At 37.6% G+C, this 24,942-nt stretch overlaps 3 protein-coding genes across 14 annotated transcripts in view; 1 reads left to right on the plus strand and 2 right to left on the minus strand.

The window, feature by feature from the left end:
• The window catches only part of PBLD (phenazine biosynthesis like protein domain containing), a 45,182-nt gene extending 43,837 nt beyond the window's left edge, over positions 1–1,345 (minus strand). Inside the window, exon 1 of one of the 4 annotated variants that reach the window (XM_024561401.3) lies at positions 1,215–1,345. The gene's annotated coding sequence lies outside the window, so the exon portion shown is untranslated. Of the gene's footprint in view, positions 1–250; positions 387–1,214 lie in introns of those variants that run through there. The other 3 variants (XM_053923320.2, XM_053923317.2, XM_053923318.2) reach the window with 3 other exon arrangements.
• Positions 499–11,936, plus strand: HNRNPH3 (heterogeneous nuclear ribonucleoprotein H3). 5 transcript variants are annotated; one of them, XM_024561192.4, is made up of 10 exons: positions 499–684; positions 5,732–5,866; positions 6,390–6,528; positions 7,041–7,225; positions 7,665–7,751; positions 8,058–8,173; positions 9,099–9,234; positions 10,313–10,408; positions 10,482–10,574; positions 10,682–11,936. In XM_024561192.4, exons 2-10 carry the CDS (start codon positions 5,755–5,757, stop codon positions 10,756–10,758), a joined length of 1,041 nt encoding a protein of 346 aa, XP_024416960.1. In that variant the 5' UTR covers positions 499–684; positions 5,732–5,754; the 3' UTR covers positions 10,759–11,936. The 5 variants fall into 5 exon arrangements, with proteins under 5 accessions (XP_024416960.1, XP_024416956.1, XP_071077329.1 ...); XM_024561188.4 differs by having other exon boundaries at positions 511–665; XM_071221228.1 differs by having other exon boundaries at positions 511–665; positions 7,041–7,180.
• Positions 11,937–13,001: 1,065 nt separating this feature from the next.
• The window catches only part of RUFY2 (RUN and FYVE domain containing 2), a 44,129-nt gene continuing 32,188 nt past the window's right edge, over positions 13,002–24,942 (minus strand). For 4 of the 5 annotated variants that reach the window (XM_053923314.2, XM_053923313.2, XM_053923316.2 and 1 more), the window contains 3 exons: positions 19,499–19,547; positions 14,640–14,717; positions 13,002–14,548 (listed from right to left, as the gene is read on the minus strand). In XM_053923314.2, coding sequence (XP_053779289.1) covers positions 14,405–14,548; positions 14,640–14,717; positions 19,499–19,547 — 271 coding nt within the window. In that variant the 3' untranslated portion in view covers positions 13,002–14,404. Of the gene's footprint in view, positions 14,549–14,639; positions 14,718–19,498; positions 19,548–24,942 lie in introns of those variants that run through there. The other variant, XR_008426744.2, reaches the window with a different exon arrangement.

Here is a 24,942-nt window from a genome sequence, read left to right on the forward strand (position 1 = left end):
CTAGTGGACACTTGAATCTCCCCAGCGTTGAAAAACTGTATTTACTGCATAACGCAAACACGGTGGACAAGGAAAATGCCCCCCGTTTGGCCGCAGAACCACGTGGCGCCTTTTCCACGCTGGTGACGCTAGGGTAAGCGCGGGCCTTTATGGAATTGGTTCTTGGTGGGGCAGAGTACCGGAGACCTGTTCCAAACTGCGACACCACTATTCCTTTAAACACGTTGGCAGCACCACTGTTACCACTCACCCTCGGAGAGAGGCCAGAATGTAGGCTCTGAGAATTTGGTGGCCGTATAGTAAGTAGGTAACGAATTCTCCGCGGTTTTCTCTAACCAGACCTGCCTAAGCTTCTCTCCACCAACTGGTCAGCCCAGCAGCACGCAGGAGCACTACCCGTCGCCCGCGCCGAAGTGGCCGGCACGCTCTCGTCTCGCGAGATCGGGGCGGCCGGTTCTTGCTGCTCTCGCCCCACCCACCCCCTCCTCGCTCGCTCTCTCCCATCCCCCCAAGCCATTCGCTGTGCTGCGCAGCTCCCTAAGCGGTTCCCTCCGTCGGAGACGGTTGGAAGAACCGTTGTGGGGAGCGCTACACTGGGCGAGCGACTTCTTCCTCTCGACCGAACCCCGCGAACACCGGAGTCGGCGCTGCTGTCGTTTGACAGGGTATCTGAAGTAAAAGGGGGTAGGTTGGGCTGGTGGTTTCGTGAGCGGGGTCGGGAGAAGGACGAAAGAGACTGGGAGGGGGTGGGGGGGGAAGTGTGGAGGTCGCCGCTTGGAAGCGTCCAGGCTACGCCTCCCAGGCGATCTCCCACTTCAAGGGGGGCGGCATGTCGGGGGGAGGACTCGCTACTGTGAAATGCAGTGAATGAAGCCGAGGCCCGAAATGGGGGTCATCCAGCATTTTCTCCTTTCCCTGCTGGTTTGGCCTCCGCCATTTTGGGTACGGTGGCGCGGCCGCCTCGGCTTCCCGCCCTTCCTCTCTTTCTACTTTTTGCCCCTCAGTTTCCGAAACTGACTTAGAAGGCTGAAAAGTGGTCAGAGCGCCCCGGAGGGGATGAGGGTGGGGAATGAAGCGAGCCGGGAACCGCCGGGCAATTGGGCGGGGGTGGGGGGAGGATCTGGGATGACGGGCGCGCTCCCGATGGAAATGGCGCTGGATGGGCCTGGCCTCCCGCCGCGGCCTCCCGTCCTCCGCAGTCTCGGCTGGGCTACCTGGGCTGGCGGGACTGCCAGTGACTTCTGACGCAGATTCTCAAGATGAGAGAGGCTGGAGCTGGGGGAGGAAAGCCCATGGCGACGAAGGCGCTCAACTCCCAAATCCAGGACAAAGGAGCAGGCAGAGGTCCTCCTTTGTAACTCCGCCGCCCGGTGGCTAAGGTTTTTAAGCCAGGCTTGGCTGCCGGACGGGGAGGCGGGGGAAGGGGCGTACTCTCCCTAGCTCTCTGGTCTCCAGGGCAGCTAGATAAACGAAAAGTCTCCGGGGAGGAATAAAGGACGCTTAGCCGGCCCTTATATTCCAGATTTGGAACTTCGAAAAGAGTACGTACTCACTTTCCAAAGGTTTTTTTTTTTTTTTTTCACGCTTACCTTAAACGTAAAGACTTTGTGGGTAATTGTTTTGTAAGCAGAAAAGTGGGTGACTTATCAAACAGGAATGTGAAATGGGCATGTTTCAAATAGGTCGTCTGGGCTCAGTGAACTGTGTGATGATGATACAGCTTACTGACCTTTGGGGCGGGGTGGGTGGTTTAGCAGTGGTTCTCTATAGTTTGGCACACGCTGAGTTAGAATTGGAGTAGGCGTTTTACATTGAGGAAAAGGTTAAAACAACCAGTGGTGACAAAAATGTGTGTGTGGGAATTGAGTTACTGTGCTAAGATTCTTTTGGCATTATGCTATATAAATACTTTAAAATACAATTGGGGGGGTTTGGGGGTAGCTAAGCATGGTTTTTATTTAATGTAGGACTATCGCAATATTTGGATCAAAAACAGGCCTACTCAACAGCAAGACAAACTGAAAATGCAGTCCATACGGTGTGATGATTTTGGGTTCTTAGAATACAGGAGAACTGAGTGGGTAATTCCCACTGAGGACGGCAGTAGGAAAGGGACAAGCAAGGCCTCAGAATAAGTTTCCAATAATTTATATGAATCTTTACAAGAAGTCTCTTAGCTACATTTAAAAGAGGCCAGAGTTTACTTATAAGGTAGTATGTATGTGATGTAACAGCTTTCCCAAGTGAATTGCCCTGGAAATCTTTTTCTCTGCCCTCATCTGCATCATAATCTGGAAATCCATGTAATTGCCTTTATATTTTTAAGAACTATGTTCTTTTTGGTGGTCTCATACTAGTAAACAAACAGCTGAATGTGGTAACTTTGCTCTGGAAAAGAACTCATTCATAGTGCTTTAGGTATTAGTGGTGTGTCTGTCTTTTTTAATTTGAAATTGAGCAAGCACATCAGAAGAGGGAATAACTTAAAATTTCCATTTTAGTTAAACATACCAGTTTCTTGCCAAAATTTGGAGGTCATTCTCATTTTTTAGAACCAGTGGGCTGTCATTTAGAAAGTTATTTATTGATGCATCAAATCCATTACGCATTATAAAAGATGGTTTAATCTCTGCTATAAAGGAATTTTATATTTCATTTGGTGTCTCTTGGATGCTTTTGCTGACAAACTAAAGTCTCATACAAAATGGACTAAAGTTGTCCTAATATTTCAACTGCTGGTATATTTAATTGGTGTTAACACTTGGAAATATTAAAACAGAATTGGGATTAGTCATAATGCTGTGGCAAAGAAAGGGTGAGCTGGATTATCCCGAAAAAGTAGAAACTATTTAGGTAGTTTCTGAGGCAGCGTTATTAAGGTACTAAAGCAGATTGTCTTTTTCTATGCCTTTAGAGTTCGTCTTGGTTTTATTTTCCAAGCAGAATTCTAGACTCAAATTCTGGGTTTTGAGGAAATAATAGTGTTTTTATTTAATAAATGTATTTATTTATTTCTAGAGAGAGGAAGGGAGGGAAACATAGGTGTATGAGAGACACATCAGAAGGCTGCTTTTTGCATGCCCCCAACCTGTGACCTGGCCTGTCACAACCCAGGCATGTGCCCTGACTGGGAATGGACAGTGCCCATCTCTCCAAGCCACACCAGTCAGGGCGAGTGTGCTTTGTTTTTTGTGTGTGTTCTCTTAGTGCACATGGGGTGGAGAGTTGCCTTCTTAAGAGTTTCTTCCGAATCTGGTTAAGTTTTCCCCGGTTTAAAATTCTGTTTAGGTTTGGGGGGGGGGGGGGCGGTTAATAGTAGTACTTTTATTTGTTGTTTTTATATAGATCTCATTGGTATAGACTGATCAGAAAGTCAAAACTAGTTTGCTTGCGAGTTCTTGTAGTAAAATAATCTATTTTCAACTTTTGTATTTGTTCCCAAAACAGTATCTTCACAATGACAAAATGTGCTAAGTGTTATAAAAAGCACCATGTTAATGTTTCTTTTTTCTTTCATTTTTACTTACTGATTTTAGGGAGAGACATTGATTTTTGTTATTCCACTTAATTTATGCATTCCCTGGTTGACTCTTGTATGTTCCCTGATCAGAAAAGGAATCTGCAACCTTGGCATATTGGGGCGATGCTCTAACCAGCTGAGCTACCTGGCCAAGGCTTCACAACAGATTGACTTTGCAGAGTTCTTAAATTTTTCATGAGGAAGTAACGTGGTGTTAGATCTTCTCCACTTTTCCCCTATTTTGTTCTTAACTCCCTTTATAGGAAGCAGCTATTATTTCTTAGGTTGGTGCCATTTTTTTCTTTTTTTTAATTTAAGAAAGTGGTAGATCCTCAAAATGTCTCTTAACTTTTCCCCCCGTTGTTTTGGAGCCTACTTTCAGGGCTACTTGACCAGTATTTTTAAATTGTCTAGCTAATAATACATATATTATAGTAAGCATTTCCAAAAAAAACCCTTTCTTCTCTCTGCTTTAGACAGTTTCTAAGGAAATATGAAAACTTGTGACAATATTTATTTCCTTTTAAGACTCAGGATACTTTCCTGTCCTTTAAGGTTGAGTTATTTTGTTATAGTGGTACATTTCACTAGTTCTACAGGGCCCCTTAAAATGTAGTAACAATGGCCACTGTTGACTGAGTGGTTACCATGCCACAGACCAAGCACTGAATAATTCCTAAAATGGTCTGGGGAAGTATAAGCACCACTGTTGTATTTTATAGTTGGACATAACAGGTGGATAATTTGCTTAGATTAAGTAGCCAGTGAGTGACAGACCAGGGATTCAAACCCAGTTTCTTTTTTTCTTAAAAGTTCATAATTAGTTTTGTACTATCAGATAAAAATGCATATTCTTGCCATTTGGGATCTCTGTCTAGAGTGGCACCGAGGATTCTTGGTTTAAAAAAACAGAACAGGTACTAGAGGTGATTGATATACAGAGATGATTTGATTTATAACCACATTTGGAAGTTTCTACATTTAGCTTATTTTTAAATGCATGAATTTCTTGGGGGGAGGGGGGTGTTACTCCTTGCAGATGCTGCCCCTAAGAGTTGCACTGATAATTCAACTGTGTGAAATTAAATATTAGTGAATATTGTTTATATGAAATATAATTCTTGAGCATACAGGAATCAAGTGAACAAATTGTTTTATTTACAGGGGAGGAGGTGGTGAGGGAAAGTTTTGAAATAATCAGGTGAGTAGGATTCCTACAGCTGCATAATGAAATTTATAAGCTCTGGTAAGTTTCTGCAGCTGAAGGACTTCTGCATTAACCTTTTAAAAGTGTTCTGGAATATTAAAAGGCAGGATGGATGTCTTGGGAAAGGAACAGGGTGGATGGGTTCATTTTGGAGGGGAAAGAGGGCTTCTCACTGTACTCTTTTTAATGCTTTTTTAATGTGAATGTATTGTCATTTTAAAAAATTTGTCTTAAAGCGGGGAGTAAACTGGTTTTTAATACACTATCTCCAATAACTTCCAAAATGGGTGGCTTCAAAAAAAAAACACTGATGATTGTCAGAAGGCCTTTCTACCTCCATTTTAAAATTCAACCTAATTTAGTCATTAACCCTTGTGGAGTGTTTGAACCAGATTTAGTTAAAATAATGATAAAAATTTTTCCCCTTTCAAAAACAATTTGATATGTTCAAAATTATAGTACATCTAATAAATTTGCACTTTTGTGATATTTTTTCCAACATCAAAGAAGTACTTGTGCAACTTTTGTTTCTTACTGTGAGTGGATGGTGGTACTGTGTGCAGACTTTGGAGTGGTTAAGTTTTAAAGAATTTGCAGAACTATTCAAGTGAATAATAAAACCTGGAAATTGTAAGTGAAAATTTGAGAGATTAGGAAGAGGCAGGGTTGATGTTAAATGGAAGGGTTGAGAAATAGGAAGAGTTTGAAGACTTAAGAGGAATTATGTAAGATTTTTTAAAATTAGGTAGTATATATTTGCTCCTTATAAATTCAGTACTTTTTCTGAATGGGAGGCGTCACGTTTCACTGCCTTTTTTCAATCTTTCTGCCTACCTCAAAACAGAAGGGTGTTTGTGCCATTGTATTGTGTAGCATTGTCACTGGAGTCACTGAGCTGTGTGTTACATTTCCTGTTGTGCACCACTGAGAGGTGTTTCTTCAGTACCTCTGACAAGAGTATATTTTGATTGACTGCTTTATGTGCTTGTTTATTTTTTTTATAGCGTTTAAATCAAACGGTATTGAGATGGATTGGGTTATGAAACATAATGGTCCAAATGACGCTAGTGATGGGACAGTACGACTTCGTGGATTGCCATTTGGTTGCAGCAAAGAGGAAATAGTTCAGTTCTTTCAAGGTACCTCTAGTATTAGTCAAAGTTTAGTAGTATTTTAATTGTACATTATATTACTCAGTTTTTAATTTGCAAAACCCATTTGCTTGGGGGACTTTAATTTGAGTATGATATCTTGGTTAATGTATAAAGTTATGAAATTTGTTCCAATTAATATTCCATACAGAATGTGTAGAATATGTAAAACCTAACTAATGTGCAATAAACTTAATTGAAAGTAATTATGTGTGATGAAATGAACCATGAATTAGCATATGAAACATAGTTAAATTTGATTTGAGCTTTTTTAATGTACCGTAATAATAGGTGGGCTTTTAGAGTGTAATTTTAAAAGACACTGGTCGCAAAAATAATTATGTAATCCAATATTTGGAAAAAATCTTCCGTTTGTATTATGGGGTGATGGGGAACTAAGCGTTTTTTGTTTTGTTTTGTTTAGACTTGTTTTAAATATTTGATTCAGATGGGAATGTTTCAGCCTTTAACACTGTTCCCCTTGATGGGGTTATTTGTCCTTGGGTTAAAGGGTTGGAAATCGTGCCAAATGGGATAACATTGACGATGGACTACCAGGGGAGAAGCACAGGGGAGGCCTTCGTGCAGTTTGCTTCAAAGGAGATAGCAGAAAATGCTCTGGGGAAACACAAGGAAAGAATAGGGCACAGGTGGGGATGGAGAGTTTGGGATGGTGTTAAATTTTTATTTTTGGGGGTTGTGGGTCACTATTGCTTAAATGGGGGGGTAACAGTAACATTTTTCTGGGGTAGTTTCATTTTAAAAGAATTGATAATTATCTAAATTTAACTTGGAAACTACAGATTTGGGTGGGGAATTAATACTAATAGTTTGCTTAAATTAAAATTAGATTGTTTTCATTTCTCTGTAGGATGTTGATAAATGCTTTTGTATAATCAACTATTTTCTCTAAACACCTATCATGTACTTAAAGAAAAGCTAAAATACATTTATATTTCAAATGGCTAATTTGTCTATGTGAAACTTAAATATTAATTATTTAAGTTTGAAGGTTTTAAAAATGTTAACTTTATGGTGTATTTAGGCAATTTAAATTGGGTTATGTATCTGGATATAGAAAAACGTACTGCATTTTGCCCGGTATCTTACTTACTCTAATACATTTAAGCTGAAACCTGTACCTTAAACCATTTTTAAATAGGTATATTGAGATCTTCAGAAGTAGCAGGAGTGAAATCAAAGGATTTTATGATCCACCAAGAAGATTGCTGGGCCAGCGACCAGGACCATATGATAGACCAATAGGAGGAAGAGGGGGTTATTATGGAGCTGGGCGTGGAAGTATGTATGACAGAATGCGCCGAGGAGGTGATGGATATGATGGTGGTATGTGTATCTAATGAACAAAGGTTCTGTTGTCATTTTCTTAATGTTCCTGACACTTTGTCAAGAAATACAGAAATGGCAGTAATTTCAGTACCTACAAGGTTTTAAAACCTGTTCATGAAACTGAATTCCCATGGCAAGCTGTGGGACTTGGTTGATGCACATATTGGCCCCTAAATGATATATATAGAAATTGAAATGAAGGTATTGGCATGTTTTGACATGTTTGATACCAGGGTGAAAATTAACTTAGATGTCTAAATGTATCCTTTTGAAATTTTTTATTTCTACCAGATGTTAACAATGGCTTTTTTCACATGTCAAGAATTGCAAACTTGTAACGATTAATCAAATTGCTTACCACAAAGTATGCTTTTGTAAACTACATTATAAAATGTATCTCTTTAAAGTATATTCACGTATTTCTCAAATCACACAGGTTATGGAGGTTTTGATGACTATGGTGGCTATAATAATTATGGCTATGGAAATGATGGCTTTGATGACAGGATGAGAGATGGAAGAGGTAAACTAAATATTAAAAACATACTCATTTTTAGGTGAATTTTGGTATTTGCTTTATAGCCACTTAGTTGTAATGTAGTGACTTACATAAAATCAGCCAGGGCATAGTTTAGTGTATTCTACATAGAGCTTTATTATAAAATAGATGTGTACTTAGTGGTATATTCTCCATTTGATGATTAGACCAGCTATAAGTATTAGATCTCCTGGGGTTGTCAAAATGGTGTGAATAGGAAGACGTGTAGGAAAGAAATGTTAAAATACATTTCTACATGTATCAGTTTATAATCTGGAAATGTTTCTTTAGGTATGGGAGGACATGGTTATGGTGGAGCTGGTGATGCAAGTTCAGGTTTTCATGGTGGTCATTTTGTACATATGAGAGGATTGCCTTTTCGTGCAACGGAAAATGACATTGCTAATGTGAGTAATTTTCGTAATTAGTGGTTTTATACTAATCCTGGTATCTAAATTTTGAGGCATTCTTAATGTTCTCATCCTTACAGTTTTGATGTCAGAAACCTTTAATATGAAAAGATATATATTATATGGGGGGGGGGGGTGTCTTCAGTGGTTTGTGAATATTTTTGTGTCCATTGTGTGCTGACCTAGGTCTGATTTAAACAAGTAAAGGCTACTTGATAAAGTCCCATTAAGAATTTAGTGAAAGCCCTGACTGGGTGGCTCGGTTAGTTGGAACCATGTCCTGAACACCAAAATCTTGTGGGTTCAATACCTGATTGGGGAGTGTATGGGAGGCAGCCGGTCAGTGTTTCTCCCTTTCTCTCTCAAATCAATAAACATATCCTCAGGTGAGGATTTTAAAATATATACCAAAATAAATCAGTACGAGCTGACTGACCCGCACAAGAGTAGTGATGACTCGGAGATTATTTCCCTTGTGTGAAGTTTTGAAAATAAAAATTTGTTAACAAGTGAAATGTTTTAAGTAGTTTGGTTTGGCTTTCTGGGCTGTATGATGAGCTGAAAGTAATGGAAGTAGATGCTACTATTGATTTAAAGCTGGTTGGTTTCATATTGGCTAGAGAATCAGCAAATTCCTCAAAAGTAGGGTATGAGTTTTTTTCGTCTGTTTAGGATAAACTATTCTTTGGGTTAGATAATATTTTTTCAAATTTAATATCACATACCTTATTTTAGAAGAGAATAATTTCTTGTTTTCCTAAGTGTATGTATTCTTACATTCCTAGAACCTCTGGAATTGATGTAATTATTAGCCTTGCAACACAGGGCAATAGAAGGGTTTGTCTTAAAGGAGAAGGAAAAACAAAGGCATGTGGTAATTTTCAGTACTATAAATAGAAAAGTAATAAGTTCTTTTCTTTAGTTCTTCTCACCACTAAATCCAATACGAGTGCATATTGATATTGGAGCTGATGGCAGAGCAACAGGAGAAGCAGATGTAGAGTTTGTAACACATGAAGATGCAGTAGCTGCCATGTCTAAAGATAAGAATAATATGCGTAAGTAGTACCCTTGGCATGCTATCTGGTTTCCTAGGTGTGAACTTGTTTCTTCTATGTTCAGGCTTTAATAGTTTTCTAGGGGGCTGCCTTTTTTTTTTTTTTTTTTTTTTTTTTTTTTTTTTTTTTTTTTTTTTTTTTAAGATTTTATTTAGAGGGAGAGGGAGAGAAGCTGCAATGTGCAAGAGACACATCAGTCAGTTGCCTCTCGCCCACAACCCAGGCATGTGCCCTGACCAGGAATCAAACCAGTGACTCTAGGGGTCTTTTTATTGAAATGTTAATTTACACTCTTAATACTTGACAAATTAGAACTTAAGTTATTAAAGAGGGAAAACAGGTATGTTACATGCACTTGCCTGAGTTCCCATACCTTTTGCAAATTAGTACCACTTCTTAACCTATATACATTGATCAATTTAGGTGAGTTATTTTTACACGTCATGAAATCAGTTTTTAAGCCACTAAATTTCACCTCAACCAGGGATTCCCAAATCTGGCTACACATCAGTCACTTGGTACTTAATAAAAAGTTCTCCTGGCCCTGGTGGGTGTGGCTCAGTGGATTGAGCACTGGCCTGCTAATAACCAAAAGGTCATGGGTTCGATTCCCAGTCAGGGTACATGCTTGGGTTGCAGGCCAGGTGTCCCCGGTTGGGAATGTGTGAGAGGCAACCAGTTGATGTATCCCTTGCACATTGATGTTTCTCTCCCTCTCTTTCTCTGTTCCCCCTCTCTCTAAAAGAAATGTTTTTTTAAAAAAGTTTTCCTGAACACTGCTCTTAAGATTCTACTTTAGTTCTATGACTGGGCCTGGAGTCTGTTTTTAAGAAATACACTAGTTGGTTCTGAAATAAGGAATCAGGTTTTTTTATAGATAGATAAGCTGAGGCCCCAAATACTTGTTACTTGTTCAAGGCTATACAGTTTGAAAGAAACCTAATTTTTTTTTAGCCCTGTTCACCATTCATTTTATTTTTCCCCTTCGAATTTGTAAGCATACATTTAGATTAATATTAGATAGCTTTTTTATTCTCTGATAAATTTGATCCATCATTTCTCCTTTTTTCCCCTAAAGAACATCGATACATTGAACTCTTCTTGAATTCCACTCCTGGAGGCGGCTCTGGAATGGGAGGTTCTGGAATGGGAGGCTACGGCAGAGATGGAATGGGTATGTAAAGTTTTTTTAAGTGGAGTTAGACACTTAGCAGTCAACCTCAAACTTTTTCTTTTCTTTTTTTAAGATAATCAGGGCGGTTATGGATCTGTTGGAAGAATGGGAATGGGGAACAATTACAGTGGAGGATATGGGACTCCTGATGGCCTGGGTGGTTATGGTAAGTGTCTTTGGTGACTCTGATTCAGTTGTTAGTCCTCATATGCGATGCAGACTAACTTCTAGGTTGATACCTTGAACTAAATTCTTAATGTCTTTTTCCCTAAGGTCGTGGTGGTGGAGGCAGTGGAGGTTACTATGGGCAAGGTGGCATGAGTGGAGGTGGATGGCGTGGAATGTATTAGAGCATAACCACCAACATAATAGTCCTGACAACAGCACCTGGTCTACTAGACTTTCTTACAGATTTCATTTCTTTTGTATTTTAAGAACTTTATAATGACTGAAGGAATGTGTTTTCAAAATATTATTTGGTAAAGCAACAGATTGTGATGGGAAAATCTGTTTTCTGTAGGTTTTATTTGTTGCATACTTTGACTTAAAAATAAATTTTTATATTCAAACCACTGATGTTGATACTTTTTATATACTAGTTACTCCTAAGGACGAGCTGCTTTCATAAGCTTTGGGTTGGTGTATTTTATTATTAGCTCTACAAGTAGTAGTAGTACAGTGTAATTGTAGAGGAGAATGGTTCACCTCTACACAGTCTGCAAGTCTTAGTAAGCAGACACCTGTAATAGAACTTGGAAAGTAGTATAACTTTTAATTTCTCCTGGACAATACTGTAAATATAAAACCTAAAGATGAGTTTAGATGGTTTCGGGAGTATAAAGTTCTGCTAATTCTATATTAGTGTTTTTTTCAAATGTCACTTACCAGGCATAGCTCTGAAATGTTGATCTAAGTAAGAGGTATCTGGATTTCTGAATCTTCATAATTGTGTTACCCAAGGATAGCAGTGTTGGACATTTAAATTCTAGCCCTAGATTTTAGAATGAAATCCCCTCGGTACTTGACTAAAGTATCAAAAAATGTTTCCAAAAACTGACAGTTGTAAGTTATCTCAAAAATGTCTTAGACTAGGTTAAGGTTCTAAAAGTGAAATGAGAATTCAATACGAAAGTACTTACTATGGAGTATAATTCTCACAGATGTATTTTTATTTTCAGCCCAATAGTCAAAGCATATGGGTTTTTTGGTTTAGGTTTTTTTTAATCTGTATAAATACCTTTAAAGACATAAGAGAAGTCCATGTTGTAGTCTTAAAATGATAGTCCTACAGTTGGATTTTTCATCTGCTATCTGTTTGGAGTTTTAGAGCCATTGTGTTTAAAAAAAAAATACTATATGTAGCAAGGAAAAGGTGCTTTTTACTTTAAATCTTTTTGATCAATATGGCTTTTTTCCAAATTGGCTAATGGATCAAAATGAAACCTGTTAATGTGAATTCAGTTATTGAACTTGTTACTTGTTTTTGCTAGAAATGTTAATGTAATAAATATCAATGTGGGCGATAATAGTATGGTGTCTGTCCTAGAATGCTTTGTGTCAATTTCTGATTATAAATTAAGGTACTAAATATGTCTAACCGAAGATTAGACAAAATGACTCCTAAATTTAGAGGGATTTCTGCTTTAGAGAAGGTAGTGTGATCCTAAATGGAGTTTATCAGCTAAAGCAGTGATGAATCTTAATGGCTGTACCTACTCCCTTAACTACCCATTTAATTATTAGTCTCATGTCACTTGATTTGTTTTAATCCTCAACCCAAGGACATATTTTCATTGCTTTTTTTTTTTAAGAGGAAGGGGTACAGAGAGAAACATTGGTTGGTTGTAGTCTTGTACATGCCCTGACCTGGAATTGAACCCATGACCTCTGGCTCTCTGGTCTGATGCTCCAACCAGCTAAACCACACCACCCAGGGCCCACTTACATTTTTTAGAGATCACGTGTGCTTTTGTTTTCCCAGGAGTACTCTTAAAGCCTTTAAGAGTACTTAAATCTTTAAGAGTAAAAATACAAAATGTTATCAATGAAAGTTGCCCTTCTAAAGCAGGCTACTTTTTCAAATCTTTTATTTGGGTTATAAAATTCACATTTTATGTTAAAACATTACAGGATAGGAGCATTACAATCACAATTTCTTGGCACCATGATAGGATTGTTATGGTGGTACTAGCTAGATGAGGGAATGCTATGTGGAGTTTATTAAGAGTTTCTGTAAGAGCAGCTCTTACTTGAAAAGTAAAAGTGTAGCTTCACAAACCACAAAATACAAAATCAAAGTTTGTAACATAAATTTCAAAATTAGTACAAATGGTTTTTATAAAAGAGCCAAACTAAATGGAGCAAGTTGTATTGCTGTCATAAAAGCTTTGCCTACAAAAATCCCAAATCAATGGCAATAGATGAATTTAAAATGGCAAAGAATCTAAGGGGGTGGAGGCTAAAAATCATGGTTAAACAAACAGCTTTGGAATTTTAAGTAGGAATCACACTTTAAAATTTGTTCTAAGCACAGTAGTAGTAAAAAACGTGGTATTTGAAAATTTTCCTTTTTCCTTAATCTCATTTTCAGTAATAATAAAAATGTTCATCCCATCAATACAAAAGTTTTCAAGAATATAATTTATCTCTTGAGAACATTTCTATCAGAGCATTCAAGAAAGACCACCTAAAAATCAGTTCTAACTGAACACCTCAAACTGGATTATGGAGAGAAAAATCTTCGAGTAAAATACTAGTTTCATACTCTGGCAATTTAGAAAAATAATTTTTAAGCTTAATGAAAGTATGTACTCTGAGGAAAGGATCCTGCAGAATAACCCCTATCCTAGGGGGCAGGGGGGTGGCCATGATTAAATTCACTAAATATAATGCTTTTAGGAATAATGTAAGGTTATCCTAATAATGACATTGTTTGAAACGGTACACAGGCATAAAGTGCATGGCTGGTATTAAACTAATTTTTTCAAAAATGTAGGTTCCCTAGAGTGATGTCATTCAAGTGACTATACAAAGGTAACTTTTTACAGATTAAATTATTGGTATGCTGTAAGCAGTGGTTAACAAGGTTAGTGTTTATTCAGTCTCATGCTTGAAGGGTTCAAGTGTCTATTGCATGGCAGGGCTGACCATATTTTCACTAACTGACCCTAGCTTAGAGGTGCTCAGTTCATGGTGAATTTTTTTACTGTATACTGTAGTAGCAGACCACTCCAATGTAATGCTTCTTAAAGTTACTAGATCTTAAAGTAGCAACTTAAGGTAACAGGATGATGGTTTAACCTTTCAAAATATGGAAACAGTTGAGGCAAAATAACCTCTTTATCCCATTGTATCTGAAAAGTATCAGCAACTACCACATTGCTTTTAGAGAGGAAGAAAACCAAAAGAAATTTTATAGGATAAAATACTGGCTTTTTCTAATGCAAACTGGGCAAAAGAAGGGAGGGGAAAAGGGCCAAATACAGATGACATCTTACTAATAAGCTAATGGAAAATCTGTTGACTTGGAATATTAACACTTGTAAAAAGTTCTACACATTTTCAGTCTTTCTCTGAGACCCATGAAGCTTTAAAGTGCATTAATAAAACTTATAGGCACCATCATATATAAACTCGACCATCTGGAGAATAAAGCAATCTGAAGCCCTATTTTTAAGAAGGCCTTTATAAAATAAGGCAGATAAGTGTTAGCTATGCTATCTAGCCTTTCAGTGTCATTAAGAGTTACATTATAATTACATGAATTTGGAATTAGGTTAAAGTTCTTTTAAAACATGCCCTGTTGAAAATTCGTTTTGAATAATAGTGGAAAGGAAATACCAAATTATACAACTTAATTCCCATGAATTGAAATGTGAAACTGGTACCAGTACTGTCTGAAAGTTGCTTCAGAAGGGCTGTCTGAATATGTGCACATGTTCATACATAACATTCACCACAGGTACTTTCACACAAGGAGGGTTTAGTTCTGGAGTCTCATGGCAAATTAGATGAGCATCTCTGAATCAGCAATGCGTGACAGGAATCGCAAACTCGTACTGGCTTTGGTGAAGAAGGCAAAGGCAGTTCGTTGTCAGAGCAAGCATTACAGAAAATTTCTCCACAGTTTCTACAGTGGTGCTATTCATTGGAGGAAAAAAAATCAGAAAAAACTATAAGTAAAATTAAAAGTTATATTTGCACCAAAACTTTTGGACTCTACTTCCTTTACCTTTCTCTTAGAGAGTGAGAATTCCTTTTCACAAAGCTTACAATGTGTTGCTTCTTTGTCTTTCAACCATACCAGTCCCTAGTAGGAGGAAAAGTAACTATTAATGCTCAAATTAATAACATTAAAAATGACATTAAAAAAACATTTTCCACCAAAAACATTTTACAGGAATGTATACAGATGAGAATCAAAAATGAGTCCTATAGCCCTGGCTGGTGTGGCTCAGTGGATTGAGCGCTGGCCTGAAAACAAAAAGGTCCCCAGTTGGATTCCCAGTCAGGGTACATGCCTGGGATGCGGGCCAGGTCCCCAGTAGGGGGTGCGCAAGAGGCAACCGCACATTGATGTTTCTCCCTCCCTTCCTCTCTCTAAAAATAAAATTTAAAAGAAAAAGAGTCCTTTTTCTTTGAGAGAATACTGAAATAGTTGTAGATTAAATGTGTGAACTTTGCTTCAAAATAATCAGTGAGGGAGAAGGGATATGGATTGAGCATAAAACAAAATACTGGTAAATACTAAAACTAGGTAATGGTTTGTTTTACTACAATTACATATGTTCAAATATTTTCATGATAAAATGTTTTTTAAAAATAGAAATCTATTACTGATGGGAGTTTTCATTAAGGAAAGAACCTTAACGATTATCTAGTCCAACACTTAAGAATACATTTTCACTGTAAAATGCATTTGAGTTTGGCATTTTATATGCTTTATACACAGTAATTCCATAAAACTTGGAGAATTTGGAAATCAGATGTTTGATTAAGACCACATTAAATTTAGTTTTAGGTGGCCATTAATTTCTCTCAAGTTCTATAATTCACACATTTAATAGCTACTGTGTAAACTTTAGTAGCAGTCAAACAAGTGGGAGTTAACTTAGTATCTAAAATTTCTAATTTGACCCATTCTTAACCAACCAAGATCTTGGGTAGCAATTTTCCCCCCGGATAAAGCAACTTTGTTTAGATGGTGCCAGTTTTATAATGAAAAGACCCAGATGGAAGGACAAGTTCTCAATGCTTCTGATTAATCTTATCACATGTTCCTTTTAAAAACAGCCTGGCCCTGGCTGCTATGGCTCAGTGGATTGAGTGCCTGCCTGCTAACTAACTGAAGGGTTGCCAGTTCAGTTCAATTCCCAGTCAGGGCACATTCCTGGGGTGTGCAGACCAGGTCCCCAGTTGGAGGTGAACAAGAGGCAAATGATCGATGTATCTCTCACACATAAATGTTTCCCTCCTCTTCCCCTCTCTGTAAAAGCAGTAAAGAAAATCTAAAAAATATTTAAAAACAACTGTGCCACCTATAAAATACCTCTGAGGCAGAGGGGCCTTCATCATCTAACTAGAGAAAAATTCTCCAAGCAAAATTCTTAAAAGACTTCAGGCAATTGATTGAAGAAGAATGAAAATGAAAAAGGACTAAGCATTTACAGATAAAAATCAGAAGGTTAATTCCAGGTATTTGTTTTACAGTCTTAATAACTAGCAAGACAATTTGTGCTGGGTTAATGCACTTGAGGCAGTCTAAGGCCCCTTAAAACAGGATTGTGAGTAGTGAAGGGTTAAAAAAATCTAGATAGCTCAGAAAAACACCACCAGCAAAGAATCAAATGACTTGAGTCACAGAAATTTTTATTTAAAGCAAGATACAAGACCTTAAAAGATAATCGAATACAACTTAGGGAAACACCATAAAAAGGGAAGTGACTTGCCAAATGCCCCAAAGCCACCTAGTGGAAGCAGCACCGGGAACCTGCTGTGGAGCAGATTTCCAAGCAGCATCATTAGGTTCAGAGATAACCGTTCTGACTTCAGGGCTGGGCCTTCCACACTTACTGCAATTTGACTGAATGTACCCTGCTTGTCTGCCACGGAGAAAAGCTGTAGGGTAAGCCTAATGTGTCAGCTGAAAGGGACCTCAGAGATCAGTACCCATAGCTCTTATTTATCAGATAAGCCACAGGGGTGTCAAACTCATTTCACCTGGGGCCACATCAGCCTCACGGTTGCTTTCAAAGGGCCAAATGTAATTTTAGGACTGTACAAATGTAACTACTCCTGAACAGTTAAGCGAGAGCTCGGCGCTGCTTCCAGGTAGAAACAAGGGACCGGGCAGATAAAATAAGTTGGAGAGCCAGATTTGGCTCGCGGGCCTTGGGTTTCCACCTGTGAGATAAGATGAAGTCCAGAGAACTGTAGCTGCTTTCTCAAGGAAGCACAGCTTTTTCAAGACTAGAGAAAAGCAAACTACTGCTCTGAAAACAAATGGCTATTTTTCTCTGCCCAATTCCAGCATGTCAGCCACCCAACTAAAACTCGGAACCCCACCACCACCACCGGACAAGATATTAGAGGATCCTTTTCTGGAGAAACTCAACTGCCCCAGAGAAAAGTCCTGTTGATACTACCATTTATTTGGAGAGCGTACCCAACTAGCAACTAGAAATCTGTTAACTAGCAACAGATTTCTCTATGCTGAAGCCTATCCGTTTATAACAACCCACCCCAATCCAGCCAACCATCACACACAGGGCATCCAAGATTTTTTGTGTTACTGAAATTGGGGGATTATCCAACATTTGAGGAATGACCTCGGCAGGAACTACCTCAAAGAAATAAATTCAGAAGAAATAATGGCAGTAGCAAAAGAAAACTTTATAAAGAAACAATAAATATCCTAAGAGATAAAGCAGGATGCTATTTTTAAAAGGAAAAGTGAGCAAATAAGGGCGTGCTGAATATTAAAAATATGGTAGCAGAAATTAAAAAGTCTCAATGCAGGTTGCATAAGCCTTTAGATTTAACTTCCAGTTTACAGGCAACAAGGGCACAGATGAACAAGTTTAAGACTACCACGGGCAAGTAATCATAAAACCTCACGTGGGGTAAACCGGAGGATAGCTGTCCCAGACCCAACAGCTGGTCAAAAAAGAAGAGCACGTCACATGTAAATCTATTTTCACGTGTTTTTCATACATGTGAAAATATGGAAATCTAGGTAATATTTTGTTAAAGATAGACATGAATGATAAAATTAAAAACATTATTAATACAAAATACAAGATTATTACTATAGGGAGAAGATTGCAGATGGAGCACATGAGTTCTACTATCTTACAAACTAAAGCAGAGAGTATGCCAAGTATTTTTTTTTTAAGATTTTATTTATTTTTAGAGAGAGGGGAAGGGAGAGAGAAAGACAGGGAGAGAAACGTCAATGTATGGTTGCCTCTCACACGCCCCCTACTGGGGACCTGGCCCGCAACCCAGGCATGTGCACTCACTGGGAATCGAACTGGTGACCCTTTGGTTTGCAGGCCTGCACTTAATCCACGGAGACACACCAGCAGGAGCAGTATGCAAGTATTTTAAAGCTGTACTATATGGTATCTTTAACAGTGAAAAAAATTTCACAGTTTAAATAGTGATAGTTAGGCAAACATCACTATCGATCTCTTTAAAAAGTGAGAGCAGCCCTGGCTGGTGTGGCTCTACCATGTGAGCACAGTAAAGGGAATTCTAAGGATGTCAGCAAAGGGAAATGTCAGGACAGGGGTGAACAGACAAGACAGGAGAGGGGAAAGCAGAGAACTCCAAGAAGGATGACTCAAAGGAAAAAACAACTAACCAGTTACTGGATTCATTTACCACATGCAAAACTCGTATCAAGAAGCATTTTACAGAGATATTAAGAAAACACTGATGTTCAAATACAACTAAATTTTAAAAATAAAAGGCAATTAACTCCAGAGGAAATAAAAGTAGTTAAAGAAAATATAATTACAATATACTACTTGGCCCAGCAAAAAACAATACTTAAATAGTCATAATAAAGAATATACATTAAGCGAATTCCACAAAAACTTTTGAAAGCAAGCAAAACTCCTCATCCGGCACGTTAACCAGGCAACAGGTCTAAAATAGTCTTAAATAAATTAAGAGCAAACAATAAGTACTGCATATTATTTAGATATAGGGGAATAAATGTCCAAAGAAAAAAAAGAAAGTAGCTCCCTTCAGGTGGCAGGAACTAGGGTGGATAAGGGACAGGAAGATGAAGAACGAGTGGCTGCTACCATTATTTGTTTCAGCGCTATTTAACTTCTTAAATTATTCTCCTGTAATACTTTTATAAAAAACAAAATGGGGCCCTGGCTGGTGTGGCTCAGTGGATTGAGTGCTGGCCTGGGAACTGAAAGGTCACTGGTTCAATTCCCAGTCAGGACACATGTCTGGGTTGCGGGCCAGGTCCCCAGTTGGGGGCGCACGACAGGCAACCACACATTGATGTTTCTCTCCCTCTTTCTCCCTCCCTTCCCCTCTCTCTAAAAATAAGTGTCTTTTTTTTTTTAATGGGTAGCTTGTACAAGAAGAAGCCATCTGTTATTGAAGTACTCACAGAGACTGTATTTTCTCCTATGTTATAGAAGGGATTCTTACATCCAGACACATTCAGAACCATAGACTGATAAAATTATACCAATTACTTTCACATATTTTAACCTACCCAATAATCCAAGCAACTCTATGCAAAATCATAAGACCATTTCAGAAGAGGAAACACTTAAAGAGAATATGTGACTTACTGAAGGTCAAAAACTAGTAAGTAATAGAGTAGTACAGGAACTCAAGGATTCTCCAAAGGTAATTTCATTCATCATGCCACACTTTATAGGAAACTGGGCAAAGTGAAGTAGACCCACAACACCCAGGCTCCCCATTCAGTGGTTTTGCCTCTGATAAACCCTGGGATTCACAAATAACACTTTAGTTGTATACAGGGGCTTTACCTTCTATTGAAGACTTTCACATATATCTATACTTTCCTACTTGAGGAAAACACTTTCTACTCACCTGCAATGCTTTGTTGGCTTCTTTTATATCTTCTATTTTAAGTTTTGATCTAAAAAAATTACAAATAGGTCCAAGTTTCAGTACATATATTTAAATATAGAACATCTAGTAATTCATTAGGAAAGTATTGCTTTTACACAGTATATAAAATATTAAAACTGCTTTTTAAAGAATACTGGTATTTTCATGTGGTCATGATGATATTAATAATAGCTATCATTTACTGGCTTATGGTATGCCAGACATTATGTTATAAACTTTGCATGCATAATCTCATTTAATCTTCAAAAAACCTATTTTAAAGATGAAGACAGTGCATTCTCATGAGGTTTAGTCACTTGTAACAGGTCACAGAGGTGGCAGCTGGGGCAGCCAGGATTCAAACCCTGGTCTAGTGTGACCCCAAAGGTGACATGCTACCATCATGCACATTATTGTCTAGCAGATGTAAAAAGAGTGGAAAAATTAAGGAATATGTAGTAGTAATCCTTTTTCTTTTTTTATTAAACTTACTGGGGTGACACTGTAAGTGTCATATAGGTTTCAAGTGTACATTTCTATGATGCATGATCTGTGTATTGCATTCTGTGCCCACCACCCAAAGTCAAACCATCTTCCATCACCATCTATTTGGCTCCCTTTACTCCTTACTACCCCCGACCCCATTCTCTCTGGTAACCACCAAACTATTGTCTGTGTCTATGAGTTTCAGTTTTATGTAATACTTTTTCTTCTGAAAATAAATGTTAACAAACATGCAGATTATAAATAGCAATATTTAGTTACCTGTGATCCCACTTCTCAGAGATGACAATCTCTATATGTTGATTAGTGTGTGTGTATTTTAAATGGAATCATTACTGACAGTTTTCCATAACCAGCTCTTTTCATTTAATGATATAACCTGAAAGGCTCAGAGCTACTGACTTATTAAGTATCTTCTACATCATTATATTAAATGATTACAAGTATACCATGAAAAAGAATATAAAGTAATTTATATAATTACCTACTGCTGAACTTTTAACTTGTTTCAATTTTTTTGCCACAAATTTATTAAAATTGGAATAACCAAAACATTTGTACTATTTTTTTAAAGATTTTATTTATTTATTTTTAGAGAGAAGGGAAGAGAAGGAGAAAGAAAAGTAGAGGAACATCAGTGTTTGGTTGCCTCTCGCACACCCCGTACTGGGGACCTGGCCTGCACCCAGGCATGTGCCCTGACTGGGAACTGCACCCCCTTGGTTCGCAGGCTGGCGCTCAATCCACTGAGCCACACCAGCCAGGGCTGTACTATTTTCCTTAGAACAACTTAGAAATAAAATGACTGGATCAAAAGGTACATAAAATACTTGAAGTCTCTGGAACTAAAGCAGAACATTAGGAACGTGCTTCACCCTACACATGCTCTTTGTTCTAAGACATAAAAACGAAGTGTTAGTCTTTTTTCTTGCTCATACTGACTCTTACATTTGGAATAATCAATGTAAAATTATAAACTGTAAAAATATTAACAGAATAATCAGATTTTCTTGGCTGGATTCACATCTGCAAAATGTGCCCAAGGAAAATAGATGCTGGTGGGAATAATGGCCAAAACAGTAATTGTGCTGTATAGAAAAATTAAATATGGAAGGAAAGTAGCTTAATAGCACTCACTACAGAAATACTTCATGAAAATTTATTGGTGTTAATATACTGCTGGTTAAAATACCTTTATTCATGCCCTCGCTGGATGGCTGAGTTGGTTGACGCATTTTCTCTCTATCTCTCTCAAATCAATTTTTAAAATACCTTTATTCACAAGTATGGACTCTAGAAACCTTGTCCACCCCTTGACATGAAGTACCAAAATCCTAAAGAAAGGGGGTATCGGTTACAGTTTCAGGTACAAGAACACCTCATCCTTGGCCTAGACAGGAAGGAAACAAGTATCTATATTATTCATTTTAATTAACTTTTATTTAGGAACATGTATGTAAGTGTGTGAAAATAATGACCATGGGCATTAAAATAGCATAGAGAAGTATCAAGAGAAAAACATGAGAATATGATAAATGTGATACAATAAATTATGACACTATAGGAAAACATCCATATAACAAGCCTCTGATAATACTAAAAGCCCTGCTATTGAGGGGAAAAAAAAACATAAAAATTTATTTATATGAAAAGAATAGCATTCACAGAATACTATATTTGGAGAGTCCTGGAATTTCTTTTTCTAAACTAAAAATCACTCTTGTTGGAATTTGGTGAGGATAAGGGAAAAGCTGTTTATCATCCTTAATGTATTTTAAAACTATCACTCATTAAACACAGATATATTAATTACTTTAAATTCTCTTCCTTCAATATTCCATCCTAATATTTTATATGCCCCATGTTTCCTTCAAATATGAATAGTTCAAGTTTATTTCATTTCTTTATCCTAAATCAGATAGTCTGTCTACTACAATTATAATTTATTTAGAAGAATAACATTTAAAACCTTTAAAAAAACTATCAGAAATTCTCTCTTGATAAGCATCCTTCAGTAAAAAATGAAGAGTCAATACTGCATTATTAAAAATATTTTGTAATTAAAATTAATCATTTACATTTAAAATCGCAGGTTCAGAATGTAAGCACAGGAGAGTCATTTTCAGATCCGACCTGCTCAGCTCACAGACACAACACTGATGTTCTGGCTGCTGTGAGGAAAAGGCACTGTGCTAGGTGCTCTCACATACTCAGTCTCAGCTAATTCAAAAAAGAGCTGTAGGAATTTTATAACTCTAATTTTCAAATAGAGGAATGGGCTTAAAAAGGTTAAATAAATGAACCTAAGTCACACAGCTGATGAATGGTAGAGGGATACGAACTCCTGTGAATCACATTTATGAATACTAATTTTTAAATTTAGTCATAACTTGAAAATGCAGCTCCTGAATGCTAAGTTTAAAAGCTGTTCTTTCTGAAATAGTAATTTTCCCTTTTAATAAAATTAAATGTTTTATATTATTCTACATGACCTTCCCCTTCCCACTCCCCATTTTAAATAATGCCCAAGTGGTCTACATAAGCCTAAAGCCAATTCTGGTAAATTAGGAGCAAAGGTTAAAAAGTATTGACCCAACCTCAAGGACTCAACATCAAAAAAATCTTTAAAGAGATATTCAGCATCCTGCGTATTAGGGAAAAATTTGTTTTTACTTAATCTTAATCTTTATAAGAGAAGGAGGATGACAAGGAGGAGTAAGTATTTCAGCAGATAAACTGGTACAGTCTGGAACCTGACTGGTGTGGCTCAGGGGGCTGGGCATCATTCCACAAAGCGAAAGGTCAGAGGTTCAATTCCTGGTCAGGGCACATGCCTGGGTTTCAGGTTTGGTCCCCGTGGTCGCAGTCAGGGTGCTTACAAGAGTCAATCAATCGATGTTTGTCTCTCACATTGATGTTTCTCTCTCTTTCTCCCTCCCTTCCTCTCTCTCCAAAAATAAATAAATAAAATCTTAAAAATAGAAAAAAACAACTGATACCATCTGGGAAAACTCACAGGGCCATTGGTGCTTCCTCCAGCTGTGATAAAATTATTGTCACTGCAGAAAAGAACTAAAGTTGACAAAAATAAAATATGTTCTGACTCACAATGGGCCCTACTCATGTCTTAGGGACTGCAAGTCTCAGAAGCAGAGAAGGAAAACTAATAAAGCTGCACCGTAAAAATCAAACATTAGCCCTGGACAGGTAGCTCACTTGGTTAGGGTACCCTCCTGATACACCAAGTTTGAGGGTCCCAGATAAGGGCATGTACAAGAATCAACCAATGAGCCCTGACTGGTGTGGTTCAGTGGGTTGGGTGTCATCCCACAAAGTGAGGGGTTGCTGATTCGATTTCCACTAAGGGCACGGGCCTGGGTTGCAGGCCAGGTCCCCAGGTGGGGAGTGAGAGAGGCAGCCTAACGATGTTTCTCTCTCACCTAGATGTTTCTCTTCTTCTCTCCTTTCCCCCTCTCTAAAACCAAATAAATAAAATCTTTTTTAAAAAAGAATCAAGTAATGGATATATATAAATAGGTGGGACAACAAATTGATGTCTCTCTCTCCTCTTTCTTTCACCCCTTTCTCTCTCTCTCAAATCATAAATTTAAAAAATGTTTAAAAGAAAATTCGCCTTGGCTGGTGTGGCTCAGTAGATTGAGCGCCGTCCTGTGAACCAAAGGGTCACAGGTTCCATTCTCAGTCTAGGGCACATGCATGGGTTGTGGACCAGGTCCCCAGGTGGGAATGTGTGGGAGAAGCAACCACACATTGATATTTCTCTCCCCGTCTAAAAACGATATTTTAGATATCGTTTGATATCTAAACGATATCCACACATTGATATTTCTTTCTCCCTCTCTAAAAATAAATAAATCTTTAAAAACAAGAAAGAATTCAAAGATTAGCAAGGAAAGACATATATATCATAAATGAAGTAAAAAGACAAATGATAAACTAGGGTAAAAAGATGTACACTGTACAATTAATTTACAAAGGTCCCATAAGAAAAAGATGAGCAATTCAATCAAAAAAATGTACAAAGTATATGAACAGGCAGTTTTCAGGAAATAAACTGCAAGTGCAAATAGAACACAAATACAGATGTCAACCCTGCTCATAGTTAAAGAAATACAAATCAAATAGTATTTTCAATGATCAGAATGGCAAAAACAGACATTCTCTCCTACTTCTGGAGGGGGTCTAACATTGGAGGTGGAGGGTAAGCTGGCACTATCAAAAATTTTTAAAGCACATTCTGTGTGGCCCAGCAATCACCTCTTAGAACTTACTTTTTAGATATATTCATTAAAGTGTATCTAGATATATCAACACACACACAAATGTTCACAGCAGTACTGATTATTTTTAAAATTATAGTTTTTAAAATTTTTTAGAAACTGTTTTATGATAGCATGTTTATCCTAAAGAATATCTTTACATACTCATATGGAAAAACCTTTAATGCATATTCTTAAGTAAAACACCCCACAAACTTCAGAAAAACATGCATATGGTGGAGTTCCACAGGAATTAGGTATGTAGCCGGTTTACAAGGGAAAAATTTAGTAGTCAGAATAACCCTTGAGAATTCCTTAAGTAGTCCATGAAGTTCACTACAGATTGTTAGGTATACCTGACCTTGAGCAGTAATTTTCATGCAAACTAAAATTTGAGAAACAATGAACCAGACCAAAGATAAAAAACAGAAGTCTGAAGTCAGCCATCTGGACAGCCAAAAGATCATGCTTTTAATACAACTATAAAATCTCTAGTATTGAATGAGAGATGGGCACAAAGTAATACATATTCCTTCTTTTACTATTCTAATCTGTTTTAATATTAAGCCTTTATGATCTTAGTAAATGTAAATATACTTTTTGTTGTGGGGATTATTCACTACTGAGCTGCTAGCAGCT

Source organism: Desmodus rotundus, chromosome 4 (genome assembly GCF_022682495.2).
Source record: "Desmodus rotundus isolate HL8 chromosome 4, HLdesRot8A.1, whole genome shotgun sequence".
Classification (NCBI taxonomy): domain Eukaryota; kingdom Metazoa; phylum Chordata; class Mammalia; order Chiroptera; family Phyllostomidae; genus Desmodus; species Desmodus rotundus.